The sequence below is a fragment of the Vulpes vulpes genome, chromosome 14 (genome assembly GCF_048418805.1).
Source record: "Vulpes vulpes isolate BD-2025 chromosome 14, VulVul3, whole genome shotgun sequence".
NCBI lineage: Eukaryota > Metazoa > Chordata > Mammalia > Carnivora > Canidae > Vulpes > Vulpes vulpes.
In genome coordinates this window covers 109,495,711-109,512,983 of record NC_132793.1, presented here as the reverse complement: position 1 = coordinate 109,512,983, position 17,273 = coordinate 109,495,711, and the positions used below count along the sequence as shown (strand labels likewise).

Below are 17,273 nucleotides of genomic sequence, written 5' to 3'. Positions count from 1 at the left end.
GCTAGTGGTGTTAGACAGCCCCTCCTAATGTGCTTAGGAGTACTGGTGGGTAGAGTACTGGTGGGTGTTTTCTTCCTCATCAAGTCTGGATAGAATTTTCTTTTCTTTTTCTTTTTTTAAAGATTTTTATTTATTCATGAGAGAGAGAGAGAGAGAATGAGAGAGAGAGGCAGAGACACAGGCAGAGGGAGAAGCAGGCTCCATGTAGAGAGCGTGATGTTGGACTTGATCCCTGGTTTCCAGGATCACGCCCTGGGCTGAAGGTGGCTCTAAACCGCTGAGCCACCTGGGCTGCCCTGGATAGAATTTTCTAAACTTTTTTTTTTTTTTTTAATTTTTTTTTTTTAAATTTTTTATTTATTTATGATAGTCACAGAGAGAGAGAGAGAGAGAGGCAGAGACACAGGCGGAGGGAGAAGCAGGCTCCATGCGCTGGGAGCCTGATGTGGGATTCGATCCCGGGTCTCCAGGATCGCGCCCTGGGCCAAAGGCAGGCGCCAAACCGCTGCGCCACCCAGGGATCCCGAATTTTCTAAACTTACATGTATCTAGTCAATCTCGGCTGGGTCTCCTTCAGTCTTTATGAGCCTCGCTAGAGTACCATGTACACTTAGTTGTGAGGTCTACAATTCTGATTTTCCTGCCTCTGGGGGCTAAACTTGCTTGAGTCTTCAGATCCAGTCAGCTAGTGATAGATACAGCTACTGTCTTGGTATACCAACTTTGGGAATTGGCGTAATTCTTAGAAACGTAAAACCCAGGCATCTCAAAACACAAAACCCAATTTGATATACAGATTGTCCATTTGCAGTCTGGAGCTTCCTTTTGAGTGGCAGATAGAGATTTGGAGTCGCTTGTGTCCCCAGAGTCTTTTCAGTTTAAGTCAGTTGTGATTAAATGAAGCAGGGTGATAGCTTTTCTTACAGTCAAATGCTCTGGAATCTCAGTACTTAGATTAACATTACCAGTCCGGAATGTTAGACTTGAACCTGTACTTCCCTCGCCCTCGCCCTTTCCCTCTTCCTCTCCCTCCCTCTCCACCTCTCTCCCCCCTCTGTCTCTTTATATATATGTGTGTATATATATGTATATATGTATATATTTATGTATGTATATCTGTGAATATAGTGATGAATGGTGCAGATGAGTCTCTTGCCCTGTTGAGGTTATGTGCTAATTGGGAGACAGTAATACCAACAGCAAACACTTGAACGCTTCCTGAGTGTCAGATACTTGTTTCTTTTTTTTAAAGATTTTATTTATTCATGAGAGACAGAGACACAGGCAGAGAGAGAAGCAGGCTCCATGCAGGGAGCCCGATGTGGGACTCGATTCCAGGATTCCAGAATCATGCCCTGAGCCAAAGGCAGACGCTCAACTGCTGTGCCACCCAGGTGTCCCCAGATACTTGTTTCTGAGCATTTTACATGCATTAACTGTGTTAGCCTTACTATTTCAGAAGTGAGAACTGGGGCCAGAGAAGTTAAGAAATTGTCCTAAGCATACAGAGCCAGTAAGTGGCTGAGCTGGAATTTGAACTCAAGCATTCTGGCTCCAGAGTCTGTGCCCTGACAGTGGTGATAAGAGCCTTGAAGGGAAAAAAAACCCAGGGTGATTTTAGAGAGAGGGGATTAGGGACTACTCTAGAGAGCATGGGCAGGGAAACTAATCTCAGGATTTAGAGGTGAAATTTGACCTAAAACTTACTCCTAAAATATGGAGTAAGACACTCAACATGGCTGGAATAAGTTTGTTCTGGACAGAGAGAAGAGCAAGTCTAAAGCTGTCAGGCAGGAAGGAGTTGGGTGTGTTTGTGGACAGAAGGGAGGCTAGTGTATCTGGGACATCACAGCAGAGAGATGGCTGGGGGCCAAACTGGGACGGTCCTGGTGGCTGTGGTCAGGATTTCAGATTTTATTCTAGGAACTGTGAGAAGCCATTGGTGGGAATTAAGCAGGGGCAGGACATGGTTTGATTATATTTTTATGGAGAACAAACTATAAGAATTTGAGGGTAGAAGCAGGGAGACAAGACTAGGGGAAGATTCAAAGTCTCGTTTTGGATGAGTTAGGTTAGAGTGGTATCAAAGATACCAAAGGTATCTTCGTTTGCTTCTTTACCAAAATGTAAATGTAATATTTTAATGCTTCAAGAAAATGATGATAAACTTTGTTTTATCCCTCTCTCCCACTTCCAGGCAGATGTCAGCCCTCACTCCTGGCCTTGGCTCCAGCTGTCCCTCTGCTTGGAGTGGCTGGACACTCACACCACCTGTGATGTCACCTTCCCCAGAGCCTTCTTCTGCCCTCCCACATAGTATTGAGACCTGCCTCCCCTTCTCCTTGTCCAGCCAGTCCCCTGCCCACAGCACTTCTTGCCTGCTGACGCACCATGTGATTTACTTACTTATTGTGCAGACTGCCCAGTCCCCTCTGCTAGGACCTATCCCTTCTGTTTTCAGGCTGTGTGTGGAGCCTTTTAGAGTTTGGATTGTCCCCTCTCCTGCAGTAGTGTCATGTCTATTGAAATGGCACCGTTTTGGAAAGCAAAAACTAATATATGCAATTTGAAGCATAATTTTCCTTTGTCTAAATTTGTTTTTGACCTTTTTTTGGTTTAGGTTATTTTAAAAAAATATTTTATTTATTTATTTATGAGAGACACAGAGAAAGGCAGAGACATAGGCAGAGGGAGAAGCAAGCTCCCTGGGGGGAGGGAGCCTGACGCAGGACTCATCCCAGGACCCTGGGATCATGCCCTGAGCCAAAGGCAGATGCTCAACCACTGAGCCACCCAAGTTCCCCTGGTTTACAGTTATTAGGACTTTTGTAATTTCCCCTTTCAGGTATCATCTGGAATTTTTAAAGACTTCAGAGGTTATTTGGATATTAACCTAGTGTTAGCAATATTGAGAAATAAATTATATATGTGAGAAGTTACTTTTAATGTATTTTTTTAAAGATTTTATTTATTCATGAGAGACCCAGAGAGAGAAGCAGAGACATAGGCAGAGGGAGAAGGAGGAGCCCAATGCGGGACTCGATCCCCAGACCTGGGATCAGGACCCGAGCTGAAGGCAGACGCTCAACCACTAAGCCACCCAGGTGTCCCATTTTAATGTCTTTTTGAAAGTAGCTGTAGTTGTGCTAAAGATAGAAATATTCAGTTATTTGTCACAAACAATGAAAACCATGTGAGCAAGAAGTGGGTTGATGGTGTGGAAGCTCATAGGCCTGGCTGGGACACCTTGGTGTGTCCAGTAATCATGGCCACTCCTTAATGTGTGTGTACCGTCTGCCAAACACTGCTGAATGCTCTCCAAACAGCATTTCGGATTCTTGAGATCTCCCTCAAGGTTACCATTACCATATCCTGTTGATAGAGGAGAAAACTGCATCCCAGAGAGAAGGTCCTTGTCCAGATCACCTAGTAAGCAGTGTGGTAGACTCGCACTTGGTTGTGGTGTGACTCGAGACACATTGGGCTTCTGTTCTCTGCCAGTGATTCCTGGGGTTCCCACAGTCCTCTCATCTTCTGAGCCTCAGGTTCCTGCTTGTAAAAAGAAGGGATCAGAGTTAAGGGGTCTGTTGTGGAGACCTTTGCTACCCTGAGTCAGGTGGCTGTAGGGTCCTCACGCCTGCTCTGCTGCCTCAGTTCAGCACACTTAAGGAACACCTTCTGTGTACCAGGTAGCAGCGTAGGATGCCGTTAGACCACAGATAGTCATAAAGCAAGCTGGACTGTGTTCCCCTCACAGCTGTGCAGACTTCAGGGCCAGTGTGACCAGGGCCTGTTCTTCAGACTAACCCTTGCCTGTCATCATGTAATACCAGAAAAGAGGTGCATCGTATTGGTTTGATTCCTTGTAGAATGAAATGCCCTTTGGGTAGGAACTCCAGTGCTTTTGGCAACATGGAAGTAGTGGCTGCGAAGTAGAGCCAATATGGATTTAAAGAAATATTCCGTTTTAATCAGCCGGTGCTGATTTAAAGAAATACTCAGTTATTAACAACTCCGATACATATGGAATCATTTTGGAGGAGAGACTGTGAGGGGCTCATTTAACCCTATACATTCTCAGCTCAACTCTTGCTATCTCTACTTAGGGTAAAACAGTCTCTTAGAACCTATGTCTTATCACCTGTAAAATCAGGATAGGGCCACCCTACTAAAACACTTAACAGAATCTCTATCAAACTATAAAACTAAACACATGTTTGATATCCTTATGCCGCTGGAAATACAATGTACTGTGTACTCTGTTCATTTTATACCTTCAGTGATGCTTACTGTGTTGATGTTCTTAATGCTGTTACATTTAAAATTTTTCTTTTCTTTATAAATTAAAGTTAAAAAAAGTATATGTATGAATAATAAGGAATCCTGGCCATCTCTGTCTTCTGTCTTCCCAGATCCTTTTTTTTTTTTTAAATTTTATTTATTTATGATAGTCACACAGAGCGAGAGAGATCGAGGCAGAGACATAGGCAGAGGGAGAAGCAGGCTCCATGCACTGGGAGCCCGACATGGGACTCGATCCTGGGTCTCCAGGATTGCGCCCTGGGCCAAAGGCAGGCGCTAAACTGCTGCGCCACCCAGGGATCCCCAGATCCTTCTTATTTTTACAAGGAAACCACCATTTAAAGTTTCTTGTATATTCTTCTTTCATTTCTTTATTGCAGATACAAGCAAATACAAATATTTTTCTTATCCCCTCCCTTCCCCTCTGAAAGGCACCATACGTACATCATTTTTCGTATTTTGCTTTTTTCACTTCATAGTATATCCTTATTTCTGTGAAAACTAGATCATCTAAAAACTTGTGTGCTCATAATTACTTGGTAGCATTAAGGGTTTTCATTCCTGATCAGCGGCATAATTACTTTTCAGAGAGTATACCTTTGGCAGAATTCTACTTAGGCTTATACTTGTGATTTTAAATACTTCCTGACTAGCTCCAAAGAGGAGAACCTGACCCTGTTTTCAGAAGTCCTAGAGTTAATAAAGTAGTTCACAGCTCGACCTTGGCGTATGCAGAATATCTTTGTGTTAGCATGCTCAGCACTTGTGTCCTTCTCAGCCTGTTAGCCTTAGTTGACTATTATCTTCAAGGCTTCCTTTCATCATTTGTTTTCCAGGGGAACCAATTACTTCATGAATAAGAACATTTAGTCACCGACCATTAAATTCTGAAAAACCTGTTTGTTTTTGTGGTCAGTGTTTTTAATCTCCCTTACTCTTATAACCCTGTCAAACTTCCCTACCTCCTCCTAACCCCCAGGAAAATAAACAGACACCCTCATGGAGTGAAATTCAGGAGGAGTTTTGTTTCAGTAAAACACCAAGTTTGAAAAGACTCCATTTCTTCAGTAAAAATACAGTGAAAAATAAAAATCATATAGTAATGGAAGGACAGTAATAGTGTGAAGGAGCAAAAATAGAGAAAGAGTTGGCACTGTCAGAGGATAAAGTTGACTTCTGCTCTTGATTATGTGTGGTGGTTCACAGCATGTGGCTTAGAAGGAGTGGACCAGTAATTGCAGTAGAGATTTTCTATGGAACGGGCTGTTACTGGTTAAATTGTGAGGCACCGTATATAACTTTACTCCTCCCACATTCCTCTCTTGAAATCAGAATTGCAGTTTCCTTTGTGGAATTTCTTCTTGGAAAGCACTTGTTTGGGGCTCCTGGCCGGCTCAGTTGGTGGAGCATAGGACTCTTGACCTCGGGGTTGTGAGTTCAAGCCCCACATTGAGGAGAGAGATTACTTAAAAATAAAATGTTTAGAAGGAAGGAAGCCAGGCAGGCAGGCACTTGTTTGAGAGTAAACTGGTTTATACAAACTCATGTGCCATCTGAAAGTACTTATTGCTTTATAATTTTTCTCTACAGAAGCAAATTTTGTTAAATGAGTAACGGAGGATTACTTTGTCTTTCTTCACCATTCATTCACCATATCTTTATTGAGGGCCTGTTAGGTGCTAAATGGTGGGAAGAGTGCTGTGGTTCCCACCCTTGGCCAGTGCCCACCTTTTGACTTCGTCAAGGGATGAGTGTGGCACTTGGAGTGAGTGGGCTTGGGTCCATGGCCTGACTTGGCTCTTTATTTATCTTGAGACCTCAGAAACTTGAAACTCAGAGTCAATTCTTCACCTGCAGGTGGGGAACTCTCACAGTTGTTCGAGTGAACTAACTGGTCCTCTGCAGGGCCTTTGTCACACTCCTATAAAGTTCATGACTGGGGCTCTCTTCTGGATCCCTTGCACTTTTTTTTTTTTTTTTTTTTTTAAGATTTTATTTATTTACTCATGAGAGACACAGGCAGAGGAAGAAGCAGGCTCCATGCAGGGAACCCGATGTGGGACTTGATCCCAGGTCTCCAGGATTACGCCCTGGGCTGAAGGCAGGTGCTAAACTGCTGAGCCACCCGGGCTGCCCTCCCTTGCACTTTCTAGATGCATTCTTAATTGGATTGAGAAGCATCGGGTGTGGAGTTGGGAGTCATAGATGGGATGGGATGGGATGTGAGTCATCCCATTTTCTCATTTTTTCTCCAAGGTACTTTTGGCTGTGTTGTCTCATTTGATTCATTAGGTTAGGAGATATCTTTATTTTATGGATGAGGACTTGGTCCTTGTTGATGTCATGCAGTGGAAGGAGTGGGACTAACCACTGATGCTGGGCCCAGTGGCCTGTCCACTGTCCAGTGCTGACCTGGGACTGGAGGGTCCTGTCAGCACATGAAGGCTGTTTAACGTGAAGCAATTAAGAGGGCAGTCTCCAAACCATAGTCTTATTTTCAAATCCTTGCTTTTGCACTAATGGCTATGTATCCTTAAAACAACTGGACTCTGTAATAGTACACCATAAAATTGATCAAGAAGCTATAGTTGGGGACGCCTGGGTGGCTCAGTTGGTGAAGCATCTGCCTTGCTCAAGTCATGATCCTGGGGTCCAGGGATTGAGCCCTATGTCGGGCTCCCTGCTCAGTGAGGAGTCTGCTTCTCTGCCCCTCCCTGCCCCCTGCCCATGCTCTTGCTCTCTCTCTCTCTATCTCTAATAAATAAATAAAATCTTAAAAAAAAAGAAGCTATAGTTAGAAGAACAACAGCAGGTATATGGCTGTATGTAAACACTAAATAGTGGAAGATTGAGGCTGGGAACTTGTAACTAACCAATGCCGAACTCAGTTCCAGAACCCTGAGGTCCTGACCTGAGCTGAAATCAAGAGGTGGATGCACAACGGACTGAGCCACTCAGGTGCCCCTGCAATTGAATTTGTACAATTGAAATCAGCACTTAACCACATAGTAAGCCGTGATTATTTTAAAGGGGACTTTTGAGCGTTTTCGTCTGCCAGAGAACATCCGGAGACACAGGAATAGAAATGATCCGATCAGAGTAATTAAAGGCTTTTACTTAACTTTGAGGTTCCAAGTAGGGCACAACCCTGAGTCAGACTGAGCCTGTGAAGAAGAATCTTAAACATAAGGTGGGTGTTGTCCTTTAGGGGAAGTGGAGAATGAGGCTAGTAATGTGAGACGTGAGGGGAAGAACTCATACGGTTGTGTTCTGTTTAATTTGGGAGAGAGCTCCAAAGTTGAGCTCCCTCCTGCCAGGAGGTATTAGGGACTCTTTCATTGGCTGGCATAGCAACCCATTTGCTAAGAGTTCATCATGAATTTCTGGCTAGAGTTTTCCTCTCTTTTGCTTTCCCACCTGGGGCACTGAGTGGGGTGTGGACTGTCTATGCAGCACTATTCCCAGTTCTTCACCTGAGCTTAGCCATCATTTTAGCTCCTCCTGTTTAAAAGCTTGTCACTAATTCCAGCAAAGACTCCACAATTTTTAAGCTTTCCCACCCAGCTTTATTGAGGTATAATTGAAAAAATAATATATTTATAGTGTATAGTCTGATGATTTGATATGCGTATACACCGTGAAGTGATTGTCACAATCAAGTTAACACATCCATCACTGCTTATAGCTACATTTTTGGTTTTGTTTGTTTTGGGCGATTCTGCCATTTATTTCAGTGAGTGTGTCCTGATGATGTAGTTTAATTCTGGGTGGAAACCTCGTGGAGCCCTTCCAGAGAGGTTAGAATGTCCCTTGTAGTGGGTACCTTACTGCAGGAACAAAGTCTCTGTTGAGTCGCTACTCTCCCAGGGCTTGTTTACAAAAATGAGTTAGAGATCAAGAGTCCCTTTTCTTCGTGGGCCCACAGACTGGTGATGGGACCAGCATACACACAGATGTTTGGTTCTGTTTGCAAATGGCTGAAAAGAGGTCTGAGTAAAGTACCTCAGAACATATGAGGCCAAGTGTTGAGCTCAGGGGCTTGGGGATGCTTCACAGAGCAGGATATATGTGAGTTGGATCTTAAGAATGAGCAGGGCTGAAATGTTTGAAAGAGAGAACAGCTCAGGAAGGTCATTAAAAGCTCCTTAAGCACCTTCCCACTGGGTGCCAGGCACTCCGTGTGAAAGCAGGGGACATTGAGCACTCACTGTGCTAGCTCTGCTGCTGTCTCTAAGTCTCTGTAGATGTTCATTCACCAGGTGACTGCCACCTGCCCTGTGCCACCTGGAAGCAACCTCTTATTTCTAAAAGTATCTTTCCTGTGAAGCTTTCCCAACAGCCCTCTATTAGTTTCTTGGGGCCGCCATGACAGAGTATCATAGCCTGGGTGATTCATACAACAGAAACTCATTGTATTTCAGTTCTGGACGCTGAACTGGATTGAGGTGTCAGTAGGATCAGTTCCATCTGAGGCCATAACAATGAATCTGTTCCAAGTCTTTCTACTAGCTGCTGGTAATTTTCTGGCAGTTGTTGGTGTTCCTTGGCTTGTAGATGCATCACCTCAGCTGACCTCTGCCTTCATCTTCACATGGCATTCTCCTTGTATTTGTGTCTGTATCTTTTTTTTTTTTATTTTTTTTTAAATTTTTATTTATTTATTATAGTCACAGAGAGAGAGAGAGAGAGAGGCAGAGACACAGACAGAGGGAGAAGCAGGCTCCATGCACCGGAGCCCGACGTGGGATTCGATCCCGGGTCTCCAGGATCGCGCCCCGGGCCAAAGGCAGGCGCCAAACCGCTGCGCCACCCAGGGATCCCTTGTGTCTGTATCTTAATGCCCTCTTTTTATAAGGACACCAGTCATACTGGATTAGGGGCCCAGTTAGTTCTGACCTTGTTTTAACTAATTACATCTGCAGTGATCCTATTTCCAAATCAGATGTATCCTGAGGGGACACAGCTCAACTCCTAACACCCTCACTCTGCTCTTTCTACCTCTCACCCTCACACACTTCTCCCTTGCTGGTACATGGCAGCGAGAGTATTTGATTACATTTATTTGTCTATCATCTACTCCTTTTGCAACTTTTTATTTCTAGTGCCTTGCACATAATGGGGAAAGTAGACAGATGGAGATAATAGAAGTAAAGGAAGATAGGGCAGAGGTCACGTCTTTACATATATCCCAGAGGTTATGTTGATTCCAAAGGCTGTCTGGAGTTGGGTTTCAGGTGGCCAAGAACACCAGCAGAAACTACCACTTTTATGACTACATGAGCATTTTTTATACCTCCTGATTTATTTTCTTTGGAGCAATAATTATCACCTGGCAGTCATTATGGTTTCTGAGAAATGCTTTAAGAATATTAGAAACTGACATGACCCTCTGGGACTTGTAGTAGACACTTGAGCCAGAGGATTTTGTTAATGGCCACCTTCTTGTTTCAGCCTTTGGTTTGAGTGTTCTGCCTTTAGGGATTCAGAAGCAAATCAAGTGAATGTTTGGAATAGTTAGCCATTAGCAAAATATCTGTGCCAGAAGGGAGATGCAAAGAAATAATTGAACCTGCCCACGGGCTCTAGAATGAGCTCATAGGTATTTTAGAGAAGCAAAAACTTGTCTAGTTTCTGATCTAAGGTTTAGTTACACATTGGGATGGATCATTCTGGGGATCAAAGAATACTGGCAAAAAAGAATATTCCAGGGCACCACGTCGCTATTTCCAGATCAGTAAATAACATACAATGCACAGTGGTGTCTTGTGGGACATTAGACAAGGGATGTTAATCTTCAAATATTTAAAGATTTCATCCCAGTATCAGTGGTATCTGTGTGAAAAAAACTTTTTTTTTTTTAAAGATTTTATTTATTTATTCATAGAGACACAGAGAGAGAATGAGAGGCAGAGACACAGGCAGAGGGAGAAGCAGGCTCCATGCAGAGAGCCCGACGTGGGACTCGATCCAGGGTCTCCAGGATCACACCCCGGGCTGCAGGCGGCACTAAACCGCTGGACCACCGGGGCTGCCCTGTTTTTTCAGTAAAAAAACTTACTGAAATGTGTTCATCTGAAGGCAGGCAGAGACTAACTTATGTGAGGTGTTGAGGTGCTTTATTCTAAGATCAGGGAGAATTATAGAGCCTTTCAGACAATACAGAATGGACAAAATATCTGTCTCCAGCTCCAGCTGTTAGCGCTGGCCCGACTCGTTTGTTTTGTATAACTCCTACCTACTCCTGTCCCCGCAGAGAAGCTTCAGGCAAGTTCCAGGTATCTTATTATTTCATCCATAAGTATTTCTGTGTGTATCTTAGATATCTAATATAACCATAATATCACACCTAAAACTTTTTAACAATGATTCCTTAATGCCGTCCAAGTCTGATTGTTGTTCAAATGTCTAATTGTCTCAAATGTCATTTTTAGATTTAGATCAGGGTTCAACTAAAGTCCTTTTATTAGTCATCAGGTTTTAAGCAGGGGAGTGAGTTCTGTCATCCAGCATAATTTTGAAACTTCTTGGTCTCATTGGGGCAGTGGGTTGGTGTGGGGGTTGTTGGGAGACAAGTAGAGAAGCTGATTAGGAGGCTGTTGTGTGTCCAGGAGTGGATTTGAGATGTGTGGGCAGGCCAAGCTTGGTTGTTAGGGTTCATCTAGACCTTTGGGTTCTGTTGAGTGTGTGTGTTTATTTGAAAGGTAGCAACATAGTAAAATTAGTGAAATCTTAAAATTTTTACACAGGTAAAATTATAGCAACTTGATAGAGCATTGAGGTAGAGAGAAACACTGATCCACACTTTTCTTTAATCAATTTATTCAGCTTTAGTACATCTTATTTGCCAATAACATCATCTTGTCTGTGTGATCATAATTACAGTATTAATAAGATTACAGAATAGAATAGGAAGTTTTATAGTTTTTCGCTTAAATGTTATCATCTCTTATGTATGTTATCCCAAAGAATCTTTATAGTTTTGTAATATATTGTATTGAGCAGATTTTTAAAAAATTTTATTTACTTATTCTTTTCTTTTTTTAAAGATTTTTATTCATGAGAGAGAGAGAGACAGAGACAGAGACAGAGAGACAGAGACACAGGCAGAGAAGCAGGCTCTATGCAGGGAGCTGGATGTGGGACTTGATCCTGGGGCTCCAGGACCATGCTCTGGACCAAATGCAGGCACTTAACCACTGAGCCACCCACGTGCCCCAACGTTTCACTTTCTTTTTTTTTCTTCAAGATTTTATTTATTTATTCATGACAGAGAGGCAGAGACATAGGCAGAGGGAGAAGCAGGCTCCCTGTGAGGAGCCTGTTGTAGGACTCAATCCCAAACCCCAGGATCATGACCTGAGCCGATGGCAGATGCTTAACCACTGAGCCACCCAGGTGCCCCTATTTACTTATTCATGAGAGACACAGAGAGGCAGAGAGAGAGGCAGAGATAGGAGAAGCAGGCTCCATGCAAGGAGCCCAGTATGGGAATCAATCCTGGGACTTCGGGATCATGCCCTGAGCCGAGGGCAGATACCCAACTGCTGAGCCAGCCAGGTGTCCCTACTGAGCAGATTTAATATTGATTTTGTGACCACTCATGTACTGTTAGATGTTAACAACTACTGGGCTTGTTACTACCTTTTAAATTATTATTGAAGATTTTATTTATCTATTTTACTAAAGATTTATTTATTTGAGAGAGAGAAAGCGATAGCTCGTGAGCATGCTTGCAAGTGCTGAGGGGGCCAGGGGGCAAAGGAAAGGAAGAGTCTCCAGCAGACTCTGGGCTGAGTGCAGAGCCCAACGTGGGGCTTGATCTCACGAACCCTAGATCATGACCTGAGCTGAAATCAGGAATCGGATGCCTAACTGAATGAGCCACCTGGACACCCCACTACCTTTTAAATTATTTAAAAATACTCTAATGTTGCCAGAAAATTTTTTTTTGCATATAGCATTTCCCATTTTTTTTAAAAATTGGGATTAAGTAATAACTTATTGCAGAGCTCTTTCTAGAAACATTTGCTGTTTTAGCTTGCTCCTAGAAACTAGGTTAATGAAACCTGAAGGCATAATTGACAAAATTAAGTACAGGTTTGTGCTTTAACAACGATATGTTTATTCTTGATAACTGGGCTCAGAATATGTATACTTTGATTTAAGTTTATAGACTTCCTTATTGAAGGGAAAGCAGCACATGCATATCTAGTCTGCAGTCTTTATCTTACCCCCATTTGCATAGCAATTCATAATAAAAAGAGAGCAATCTCTGCCTTATCTTGTTTTTCAGAGATTCTGTGGGTCAGCTCTGGGAACCAAGGAACAGCTATGGTTGCCTCTGAAGTGTTGTGCTGTGTTCTTATTTACTGGTGAAGATGGCTTCAGGTTGGCACTCATTTAGTAATAGAGAAGTAACAATACTGTATTTTCTTCTCCTTTTCTGTTTTCCAAAACATTGAAGTACAACATTTGTGTCATTGGCTCAGAACGTTTGGCTTCATTTATATCGGATGAACTGTCAGACAACCATTATTTTGTTCTTTGCGTCATTCTTTTAGAACAAACTAGGTTGAAATGAACAGATTAAACCAAAATTTTAAAGGATACATTTAGAGAAGAGTGAGTTTTAAAGACTACATTCAGGTGCTTGGTTTGTTCTGTATTGACTTTTGGTCCTGACCGTTTTCACACTTTGTCTTTGAGTCCTTGAAGTAGTGTCACTTTAAGCATATGTTATTTCTGTCACATTGGTAGGTTTCAGAAGAGCAATATCCAAATTGATATTGCAAAAAGGAGGGGGGGGGGAGTGTTTCTCCAGCTGATTCTTTGGCTGTTGATACGTAAGATATTTTTTATATAAACTCTTCTTTAAAGCCTTGCTATTCACATGGTGGTCCAACCTCAGTGGCATTGGTAGGACTTGGGAGCTCATGAGACTTGCAGAATCTCAGGCCCTTGTTTTCATCCCTTCTTATCCCTTTGGGGCCACTGTTCCCCCATTGCTGCTCCTGCGCCCCCCTTACATGTACAGTCTGACTTGGAGGTTAAGAACAAAAGCTCTGCGGCCAGATGGCTTGTAGTTTGAATCCCTGCCTTGCTGCTTCCTAGCTGAGTGCCTCGAGCTCACTATACAGTGAGGGAGACAGTAGTGCATCAGCAGATAGGGATGTGCAAGGATCAATTCCAAGAGAAGGGGAGGCGTGGCGTGCATGCTCCCTCCCCCTCTCACCATTGTTTCAGTGCTTTGTGGCAGCAAAACAAGTGGTCTGGGACTTCCCAGCTTAAATTCAGGATCTTAATACTCATGTCTCATGATTTTGTGGCTCAGGAATGTAGGCAGTCTCAGCTGCTCTGTTCTTGTGTTCTCTGTGGTGTCCACTGAGGCCAAGTAATGGTTTACAAGTTTTAAAATTGTTACTGTAATTATTAAGTTGTAAGAGTTCTTTATATATTCTGGATGTAGATTTCTTCATGGATAAATGATTTTCAAATATTTCCTCCTATTCTGTGGCTGTCTCTTTACTTATGTGTCCTTTGAAGCAGTGAGATTTTTAATTTTGGGGAAGTCTAACTTCTCTTTCTTTCTGCTTGTTGCATGTCCTTTTGATGTCATATAAATCTGTGCCTGACCCAAAGTCTCATAGATTTGCTTCTGTGTTTTCTTCTAAGAATTTTATAGATTTTGCTGTTACATTTAGGCCTGTGCTCCATTGGGAATGGATTTTTGTGTACGGCATAAGGAAGGGGCACTGATTGCATTTGAGTTGCTCATTTAATCAACTCTTTAATAAAATCTCTTCCTTGGGGGTCCCTGGGTGGCGCAGCGGTTTAGCGCCTGCCTTTGGCCCAGGGCGCGATCCTGGAGACCCGGGATCGAGTCCCACGTCTGGCTCCTGGTGTATGGAGCCTGCTTCTCCCTCTGCCTATGTCTCTGCCTCTCTCTCTCTCTCTCTCACTGTGTGCCTATCATAAATAAATAAATAAATAAATAAATAAATAAATAAAAATAAAATCTCTTCTTTGCTCATCCTGTGCAGCGTGAGGAACTGTTGTCCACTCACCATGAAAACTCTGCCCATGGCTCCTGAGTCTGTTTCTCCCGTTGTCTCTTCCTTCTTGTTCTTAATTTATCCCCAGTGTTTTTCTTTATAGACCAAGAAATGCCAGCAACTGCTCCAGGTGCGGATTCTGCTCCTCCTTCCCGCTTCGTGCCCCACTAGCCAGTTTCTCTCCTCTCTGGCCTTAGTTGCTGTCTCTGTGCTAATAACTTCTTAACCAACCCCTCTTCCTTCTTCAATCTGTGAATCCAGCTTCCCCAAGGGGAACACAATGGTCGATTGCTTTCTGTGCCTAGCATGGTGGCTAGATATAATAAGATGCTTAGTAAATACTGCATACATATAGTTAGAGCTGGCATTCACTGTTTCATAGAAACAGTAGAAATTAAACTATTTATGTGATTAGTAAAGGGTGCCATTTAGAGATTTAGTAGTTACAGATGATTAAATTTAGTATTTGAATATCATTTCAAATAAAATATTGGGATTAAAAAGATTCTAAGTAAGTAGCCATGACAACAGATTTTTAAATTTGAGTCATTTGGGCATCTTGTAGGGTAGTCACAAATTAGGGTGTGCTGACTTTTGGTGCCTGCTCTTCTTTGAACTGAAAAGGTGATCTGATGAGGAGCTTTATTTCCCTTGTGCATGAATACAGATGTGTGAACAGCTGCTTTCTTATTGATGCATCTGGAGAATCCTTTGCAAAATCATGACTGACACATTTTTGGGAGAATATCATAAATGAGATTTCTCCAGGAATGAACCGTGCTGCTGTTGGTAGGTCAGCATCAGGACTTAAACTATCTTGTCAGAATTCAGTATCTAGTTCTTTTTCGGTTTGACAGAGAACATAATAGCTTTGTGAGCTTGTTCTGCTGTTGACTAGAGAACAATGGTGAGGACAAGAAGTGCCATTGGCCAGTAGAAGGGTGGGAGCTGGCTGATGAGCCATGTGCCTCCAGGGCCACAAAGAAGGCTTGCACATCATGGTTCTGCCTCAGTCACTGGTATAGCCTTCTCTTGCTGAAGATTGTGTTTGTCAGGCCGGCGTGTGTGTTATGCAGTGCTGTTGGACATTGATTCAAACACAAAACTTTCTTGTATTTTGATTCTGTAGGAGCCGAGAAAGATTGTGCAATGAATGGTGATACTCGGGCCGCAGTGGTGACCTCACCACCCCCGACCACAGCCCCGCACAAGGAGAGGTACTTTGACAGGGTGGATGAGAACAATCCGGAGTACTTGCGAGAGAGGAACATGGCACCGGACCTCCGCCAGGACTTCAATATGATGGAGCAGAAGAAGAGAGTATCCATGATCCTGCAGAGCCCTGTAAGAGAAGCCTTCTCTCTGCACAGTGTCTTCTTCCTCCTTTGACACGTCAGCTCTTAGCTCTGTTGTGTGTACCAGAGTCCATGCATTTGTACCTGGGAAATTAGTGCCTTGTATATGTGTACTTGGCTCTGGAAAGAATTCTGTTTGGTTCAAGTTATCAGGCAAAATGAATGAAAAATCTTCAGTATTATAAAGGAGAGGAGGGGCTTGCTTCTCATTTTTACTCTCTCACTACTTCTCCAGAGAATCTGTTTATATATTGGGACCACTTAAAAATTACTGTTTCCCCCAGGCCGCCTCACTTGGTGCTGGGCCCTTGGTAGGCCTTAATAGGACCACATCTTTTTTTTTTTTTTTTTTAAGATTTTATTTATCCATTCATAGAGACACAGAGAGAGAGGCAGAGACACAGGCAGAGGGAGATGCAGGCTCCATGCAGGGAGCCCGACTTGGGACTTGATCCCAGGTTTCTAGGATCATGCCCCGGGCTGCAGGTGGCGTTAAACTGCTTGTGCCACCAGGGCTGCCCTAGGACCTCATCATTGATGGGTTTTACCTTTAGTGATACCAGCATTTTAAACCACAAGCACACCCACCTGTCTTCTGTTTGTGTCCTTACATGAAGGAATTCTGTCTCCATTGCTTTCTCGTGTTGGCACTGTTGCCCTTGTATGTGCTTTATTCTTTTTTTTTTCCTTCTAATCTTGTTTTGTTCTTTTAATCCTTCCGGGAGCCATTTGAGAGATATTCACTGAATTTTTTAAATGTTTATCTTTTACATGCTGTTCAAGGAACCTGGAGAGTTAACAGTAAACAGGACACATAAGTCCTCTAATAGATTTTATTTGGTTGGTTAGTATTACTATGTGCATATGTGGAGGTATAACCTAGAGGACTGTCTGCAAATCTTAAGTATACAACTTGGTGAATTTTGACACACGTATAATACCTGTGTAAGCACCTGGGACAAGTCTCAGATTCCACACACTCACCTGGGACAAGTCTCAGACTCCACACACTCCTCAAAGGAGATGAACAAGAAATAGCAAACAAGCACAGTACAGGAAGCAGTGGGGTGGTTCAGTTGAATGGTGGTTCAAACAGGCTTCTCTGAGGAGGGGAGATTTCCCCTGAGTCTCAATGACTAGAAGGAGCCAGCTGTGCAGGGGTGAGGGGAACAGTGATCTAGTTGAGGGGCAACTAGTGAAATCCTTAGGATAGGGGTGAGTTGGATGGACTTGGAGAGTCAGAAGACTCCAGTACGGTTTGAACAAGGAGGCAGGAGGGAGGGCCAGGTCCTGGAAGGCTATGCAGGCTTAGGTTAGGAGTTTGTTTTGCATTCGGACTCAGAGAGAGTCATCAGAGGGCCGCAGACAGGAATGGTGCTATTTTGTTTTATTTTATTTTTTAGAGAGAGAGCATGTGTGCGAGTGGAGAGTAGGGGGTGGTGGGGGAACATGAGCAAAAGAATCTTTTTTTTTTTTTTAAAAGCAGCTCAGTTTTTATTATTATTATTATTATCTTTTATTTATGATAGAGAGAGAGAGAGACAGACAGAGACATAGGCAGAGG

General features: G+C 43.0%; 1 protein-coding gene across 50 annotated transcripts in view; it reads left to right on the top strand.

Moving 5' to 3' along the window:
* The window catches only part of ADD1 (adducin 1), an 89,293-nt gene that overhangs the window by 29,758 nt on the left and 42,262 nt on the right, over nucleotides 1-17,273 (top strand). For 26 of the 50 annotated variants that reach the window (XR_011997152.1, XR_011997149.1, XR_011997148.1 and 23 more), the window contains exon 2: nucleotides 15,484-15,698. Coding sequence is in view for 41 of the 50 variants with exons in the window: in XM_072737652.1 (XP_072593753.1) it covers nucleotides 15,504-15,698 (195 nt within the window). In the remaining 9 variants the exon portion in view is untranslated. Of the gene's footprint in view, nucleotides 1-12,595; nucleotides 12,691-15,483; nucleotides 15,699-17,273 lie in introns of all 50 variants that reach the window. The other 24 variants (XR_011997150.1, XR_011997147.1, XR_011997144.1 and 21 more) reach the window with 1 other exon arrangement.